Source organism: Bicyclus anynana, chromosome 15 (assembly GCF_947172395.1).
Source record: "Bicyclus anynana chromosome 15, ilBicAnyn1.1, whole genome shotgun sequence".
Classification (NCBI taxonomy): domain Eukaryota; kingdom Metazoa; phylum Arthropoda; class Insecta; order Lepidoptera; family Nymphalidae; genus Bicyclus; species Bicyclus anynana.
In genome coordinates, this window is record NC_069097.1 from 1,822,023 (window position 1) to 1,829,769 (window position 7,747).

General features: G+C 36.6%; 2 protein-coding genes across 2 annotated transcripts in view; one reads left to right on the forward strand and one right to left on the reverse strand.

Annotated features, from left to right (window-relative positions):
* Positions 1 to 5,760, forward strand: part of LOC112049697 (gametocyte-specific factor 1) — a 56,265-nt gene extending 50,505 nt beyond the window's left edge. Inside the window, exon 4 of the mRNA XM_052885702.1 lies at positions 5,746 to 5,760. The gene's annotated coding sequence lies outside the window, so the exon portion shown is untranslated. The remainder of the gene's footprint in view (positions 1 to 5,745) is intronic.
* LOC112049700 (facilitated trehalose transporter Tret1) overlaps positions 1 to 6,522 on the reverse strand; it is a 48,068-nt gene extending 41,546 nt beyond the window's left edge. Inside the window, exon 1 of the mRNA XM_024087701.2 lies at positions 6,375 to 6,522. Within this exon, the coding sequence (XP_023943469.1) occupies positions 6,375 to 6,428 (54 nt within the window). The 5' untranslated portion in view covers positions 6,429 to 6,522. The remainder of the gene's footprint in view (positions 1 to 6,374) is intronic.
* Between the last annotated feature and the right edge of the window lie 1,225 nt (positions 6,523 to 7,747).

Sequence of the window (7,747 nt, forward strand, 5' to 3'; positions counted from 1 at the left end):
AATTTCTGAATTAAAAAAAACTTGTATCACATTCCATTTTACACTTATTTCATGATTTTTTTATAATCATAACTTCAAAAATTAAGGACTTTACGTACAAAATCACACCCCCTTTCCCTAAAAATGGGCATAATAAAAATATTCTAAAAAATATTTTTGGGACAAAAAGCATAATGTTCTTCTCAAAGGTCCCGTTTATATCAAAATTGATATTTATTGGTTCAGCGGTTTAGCCGTGAAAAGGTAACAAACAGATACACACACTTACTTTCGCATTTATAATATTAGATGATATTTCTGATTTTTTTTATTATATTAGAACTCTATTATTGTTTATCTAAGAAAAAAGTTACAAAGCTTGTAAAAATATAAATAATCCGAACTTCGTCGAAGCGAAATATTAAAAAAAAAAAAAAAATGTAAAAGTCTTGTACAAACTACGGACTCAGGGCAACGCACCCCAAAGTGGTATAATATAGGAAACAAGTTTTTACTGACGACGTGTCCTTTTGGCATTGCAGGATTGCACAGCAAGGCCAAGGCTTTTATTGGTTTGAGAGTTTGTTTAAATAATATTAAAATTAATGATTCCGGATGTCCATAAATAAAGTAATTTACACAATCATTCGTCTGCTACTTCGTCTGCTTGTTTAAATGTAAACACACAGTATGTTGAGGGATTGCAAAATTCTTATCTTGCACGATGTCGAATGCCGTCTTCCAACTAGGTATGCCTAAAGAAGTTGGACGGCTGTATAGATATGGGGAGTGCCATGATAGCCCAGATAGTGGATATGACCTCTGTCTCCTCCAACTTTTCAGTTATGTGCATTTTATGAAATTAAATATCACACGTCTCAAAGTCTCAAACGGTGAAGGAAAAACATCGTACCGAAACCTGCGTACCTCAGAATTTTCTTAATTCTCTGGGTGTGTGAAGTCTGCCAATCCGCATCGGGCCAGCATGGTGGACTATTAGCCTACCCCCTCATTCTGAGAGAATACTTTTACTCAGCAGTGAGCCGAATATTGGTTGATAATGGTGATGATGATGATGGATAATATGGTACATGAAAATTCCAAAATCAACTTCAACAAATTCTTGATGACCATAAGGGATATATAGCGACGTCACCAAATATCTCAGATTATCAAGGTAACAAACAAGATAATAAAGGCTACAGCTAAAATCTGCTTGATGTTAAAACTACACTTTATGGTACATTTTCGTACAAAGACTGCGAAAGAAGCTTGGAATGCTTTGTAGGTTATGGGATTAAAATACAGAATATGTAAGTTGCTATCAAGGCTAGTTAGCATGAAGTTGGATAACTTCAAATAATTGTAGGAAGTTACTACATGATTTAGCTGTTAGCAAGATGTGTGTTGTCCTGTGAAGTGAAATGAAAATTCATTCTTTCACCAAGTTTACATTACAGCTTGAGCTGGGACTTTCTATTAAGTACCTACCTTCTAAACCTGTGTAGGTATCAGAAGGCCCTAGCTTGTCTGTTCCTAGCTCAAACAAAATTTAGATAAATTATCCTGTCTAGACTGGATTTCTAGGCCAAGAAAAGCGTGCTTGTTTTATTAACATAGGAACAAGGAAAACACCTGCTATTTAATCAAAGTGCTCAATGAATTTCAATTTATGATATTCAAATTACCGGTATTAAAGGCAGGCTTACATTACCCCTGATCACGGGGAATTCCAGCAGATCAAGCCCAGCAATTGATTATTCGGTCAGATTTACTGTAGAAAAAAGAAAATGTAAAAGAAAATTTATACCTACATATGAGTTGGGTATTTATTATAAAACAAAGTCCACAGCGACTGTCTATTCGCTATGAATTTAAATAATATTGAACGGATTTTCAAACGGTTTTCACCATTAGATAGACTGGGGGAAGGTTTAAGTAAAATTTGACAAGGTTTTGTGTAAATCAGTTGAAATATGACGATAATTGTCAGAAGTTTAAGAAAAAGTAGAGCCACCTGGGAGCTTTCATTGAATCGCTATTTTCGGCCATGGCTAGTTATCACCCTACCAGCAAAGACGTACCGCCAAGCGATTTAGCGTTCCGGTACGATGCCGTGTAAAAACCGAAAGGGGTGTGGATTTTCATTCTCCTCATAACAAGTTAGCCCGCTTCAATCTTAGATTAAATCATTACTTACCATCAGGTGAGATTGTAGTCAAGTGCAAATCCTAATACATGTTGAGATTTTCCTCTTTAAAAAAAAGTTTGGTGGCCATAAATATGTATCTAAAGTAGTGAGCGTTTCGGATATCAATGGACACGTCCTTTTCCATTATCTAAATGTCTAAATCTACGGAGATAGCGGATAGGCTTTTGATCTTTAACTCCGTAGCTACACTGAGAAGAGCATAAAGAACATTTCTGTACGTACAAACGATAAGACTAAATTTATCCAAAGAATGGGCCAGTGATATTCGTGGTTAGTATTAATTTTCTCAGATGATTTGTATCCGGTCGGCCATCTACCTACGCACAAGGAATGCTTATCGTAGACATCGTTCTGTTTATTTCATCTTATCTAATACATAGGGATGTTAAAATAGTCACTATTATTTTTAGTATTATGAAGCTTAGACCCACCATGCTACTCTAATACGGGTTTAAGATGTTACTAACTGTAACGATCATTTAAATCAGAGGTTCGCAAACTTTATTTTCCCATAGACCACTTTTAAAATCTAGCAAATTGTGGTGGACGCCTTGCAGCTGCATTACCATTTCCCAAAATTCGAAAAAAGTATGTATGACTATGGAAACTTCCGTTGCGGTTCCAAACAACAATATTATCAGTTTTCAAAAAAAAAGTGAGAATTAATTGCTGAATTAAATAAATGATTAATTTTGCTGTGACTGGATGTAAAAAGGAAAGTTGGCCAATAAAATAAGTGATTCCATCCAACTTAACTTTTAATTATTTAACTTATACAGCACAAGGATTGCTCCAGAAAAACGCCCAATTCAGCATGAAACTAGATCAAGTTTCGTGGACCCCCGCTTAAAAGCCGTGAACACCCATTTATTTGTCACCCCAACGTAGACCCCTGTTGAGTCTCCTGTGGACCCTTAGGGGTCTACCTGATGGGAATTTGGTTTACGGCGACGATATTGCTAAGCGAGACAAGGGGTGTATTACCATCAACTTTCCAACTCCAAGCTGAGAACATAAAGTTTTTTCTACCAACTTGTATGTATCTGAACTAGCAGACGCCACGCGGTTTCACTCGCGTAGTTTCTGTTCTCGTAAGAATATGGGGATAAAATATAGCCTATAGCACCCGGGGATAATGTAGCTTCCCAACAGTGAAAGAATTTTTCAAATCGGTTCAGTATTTTCGGAGCCTATTCTGTGCAAACATACAAACAAACAAATCTTTCCTCTTTATAATATTAATTTAAATTAAAAAAAGTGAATGGTATGGTATAATAATATGTGTATGATACCAATCACTTCCTAAATATAAGATGAAACAAAGTTTTAAATAAAATGGCGGTCCTTTCAAGGGGTTTGAGGAATTGCGTCACAGAGGCGTAACACCGAAAACCGAAACTGCGTGGGGGCTGAATGACGTCAATCTTTCCAAATCCAATAAAGATACTCGTAGTTACGCAATCATTTCAAGCATTTCAGGAATAAAGCTCATAAAAGGATTTAAATTTTTCATCATCATCTGCAAGTCAGGCTTCTCTCCATATAAGAAACGGGATTTGAAGAATAGACCTACGCTACTTCAATACGCGTGGCGTTTAGAATAATATTTCACCATGTAATGATCACTATCAGGTCCTCTAGCCACGGGACACGTCGATTCTATTTCTACAAACGCTAACGCTTCGAAAACTAACAAAATGTATGACAATGACAGATCCTAACAAAAACTTCATCACGTGACCTGTCGACTTTGAACATTTTTTTAATTTTCGAAGCATTTGTAGGAAGAGAGTCGACGTGCCACATGGCTACAGACCCTCAGATGTTTATAATATCGGAACCTGCAGTGCAGTCTTGGAAGCTCGGAGGTGTAAACACCAATTTCCTAACTTTAGGGTCCTACCGAAATCCAGGGTTGGGCTAGGAACTATTGAACTTTCTTTCTTCCGAGAAGTATGTAGTAATTATTCTTAGCCATCAATTTTATACTATTAGATATGTTTCGTGCCTACAAAATCACTGCAAAAAAGTGATCCGAATATTTCTACTCCACTGAGCACACAAGTTACACAAGTTACAATTTTGTGTTTACACTATAATGTATCTAAAGTTTATACACTGCCCCTGTAGCCAAGTGGCACGACGACTTCGAAAACTAGAAAAATGTATGGGAATGACAGATCTTGTTCACTATCCTAGTTTTCGAAGCGTTTGCGATCGTAGAAAGAGAGCCGTCGTGCCACTTGGCTACAGCTCCAAAACACAACTTAACTCGACATTGTAGCACAGAAAACATATCTACAAGTAGGTAATTGTAGACAATATTTAGGTATTATTTGTTTAAAATAACTTTCGTTGCTGTCGACTACAGTTATTGGACCAGCGTGGTGGGTGGGTGGCCAATCCTCTCACCTTTAAAGAGGGAGGTCTGGCAATACGGAACCTTCTATGTAAGTTTCGGTGTACACTTTTTTTTACTTTTTTTTACCGCGATCTCACCTGATGTTTTAGCAATTAATAATTATGTTCGCTAACAATATTTGCGAATGTGTGTTTGGCAAAAAGTTGATGCATAAAAATCGGAATCACAACTTTTAATTGTTAGTTTTAATTAAATTTCATATAATTTTTCTGATTTTGATAACTCATGAATTGAAGTAATACTTGCACTTATATGTTTTCTGTGGTACTGTTGGAACCGTTCCTAAGTCCTAACACAAGGATATATTAGTCCACAGACTCCTACCTAGTTTGTATATGTCGGTTTTATTTGAACTTAAGTTTGCTGTTACAATTATTATTTAGGTACACTAACTAAATGTATTATAGTCATATTATTTAATTAAGATATGGCTAAAATACCAATCAAATTGAGAACCCCCTCCTTTTTGAAGTCGGTTATGTTGCGAAAATCAAGATAAAATCTACACACTTACTACCTACTTTGTCTTTGTGAAATAGTTAGATAGGTAAATATACCTACATACTTCGTCGTCATCAACCTATATTCGGCTCACTGCTGAGCTCGAGTCTCCTCTCAGAATGAGAGGGGTTAGGCCAATAGTCCACCACGCTGGCCCAATGCGGATTGGCAGACTTCACACACGCAGAGAATGAAGATAATTCTCTGGTATGCAGGTTTCCTCACGATGTTTTCCTTCACCGATTGAGACACGTGATATTTAATTTCTTAAACACCTACCTACATACTTACCATAGATTTAAGAGATGTACTTAGATACTGAATTCCATAAGAATATTAATGCTTAATTAAAGATAATTTATTAAATATACCTGAAGTTTTCCTCCTTAGCTAATTCTCGGTTATCATTACCATCTGATAAAACTACCTACTTACTTAATGTATTTTTTATTCTTTACAAGTTAGCCCTTGACTACAATCTCACCTGATGGTAAGTGGTGATGCAATCTAAGATGGAAGTGGGCTAACTTGTTAGGAAGAGGATGAAAATCCACACTCCTTTCGGTTTCTACACGGCATAGTACCGGATGTATACCTACTAATAATAATCCAATATTTTTTGGTTTTATAGCGAAAAGTTTCGACCAACATCATAAGAAGCTTTCACTCGACTGTTGGATCAAGAGTCGGATACAAAAGACAGTGATTTTTGAGGAGATTCCTAACTCTGGAGCCCTGACCACCGGTTGCTTGGGCACTCGAATGTCCCGCAGTGGGAAGGTTTATTTTTATAATTTTTTTATTAATAGTGTTTTGTATATTAAATAAACATTGTTAAAAATTAAAAAAAAAGATAAATAAATAAATGAGTGATCCAATATTATCACCATTCTAAGCCCGACAATCCACATTGGAACAGCGTGGTGGGTCTGAACTTCATATCACCTCTTCAATAGGAGGCCTGGTCCTGATTGCACCGTTAAAATAGGCTGATGATGATGCCAATTAGCCGAAACATTCAGGGGACATCAAATAAACTAATAGGGCATGCCTAACAAAACAAGAAAAAGTCCTATTTCTATGTCATAGTTCATAGCCCTGTTTACACTTTAGGTACATACAGTAGATATATAATTAATACATTTAATAGGGGAATGGATTTATCACACACCGGTAGAATTTTGAGGTTATAACCATATGACCTTTACAACAACCCCGCAGAATGACCTCTAAATGTCATTACATCACTCAAACACTTACCTTTTTCTCTAGAAGTCCGATCGTCTCTGCGGGGGTTGCCGGTTTTTCCGCCATAATTGCACTTACTCGATAGAACACGGAATAAGTTTACTTAAGAAAAGGGATTTTTGTCCCTGTAGCTCCGACGCGATGTTATTCGTATTTACGACTGTCACCCCAAAGCGACGCATGCGTAAAGCGTCTTTATTATGGACCCTCTGTACTAAGGGTGAGATTTCAGATGGATGCAGTGGTGCAAAAATATGTACTCGCTAGTAGTCGTTCGCGATTTATAGGTAGGTGATTTTTTTTCTAATACAAACTTCGCGATATTGTTGACTTTGTTAAACAGTATTTTAGGCTCCCTGAAATACTGTTTCAAGATTAATCTAACGGTGAAAATCTTTTGGAAGATTAGCTGGAAGGAAAAGACTGTAATAAAAAGTTGATAGGTCATACATTTCACAGAGCAAAGAGCTGCGCATATTATATGTTTGCTTCACATATCCGTGGGTTTATAGGTGGTACGGTACCCCTACGAAATATGAACATTGAAAATCTTCTTTGTTTCTGTTGACTCATCTAGATGTAAAGTTGTTATCAATATAAATTAATCAAGCCCAATTACAACATAGCTCCTGTAAACCGTTGAGGAGCTTCCTTCGTCTGTAACACCCATAATGACAGTCACAACACATCTAGATTTAAAGTTCTCATACTGTAAACCGTTGAGGAGTGCCCTTAATTGTCCCTCGTCTCCATCATCAGATCCTTAATGACAGTCAGAACCCATCTAGGTAGAAAGTTCTTGTCGACACAAATTAATCAAGTCCAAACACAAGGTAACTGTAGTAAACCGTTAAAGAGTTCCTTAGTGCGGTCTGCAACTCCATCAGATCGACTCCAGACCTTCATAAAGTTGTAGTACTTTAAAGTGGTTAATGGAAAAAATATAAAACGCTATAGTTGCCTATACGATTTCTGAAAGTTCCCCTCGATTTCTCCAGGATCCCATCATCAGATCCTGACATGATGACTATGGGACCAACTGGAAAGCATACAAAAAAAGAATTTTTCGGTTCAGGCGTCTTCGAGTAATAAAAAAAATAAGATTCCGACGAAGTGATAACTTCCTCCTTTTTTTGAAATCGGTTCAACGCCACAGAATGGGCAATTTCATAACTTATTTTAGTTATTTTTATTTTAACACAAAATTATTGAACAGATTTTCGTGAAAATTAAATAAAGTCTAATATGAAAGTATACTCTACTCTTTCAACCAAAAAATTAACACGAGGCTTTACAGGTTGTGAAAAGCCGAGCCACATGGCGCGACAAGTAGCAAGCTTGTGTTAGTGGTCACAACCCTCAGTGATGAGGAATACGACGCAAGG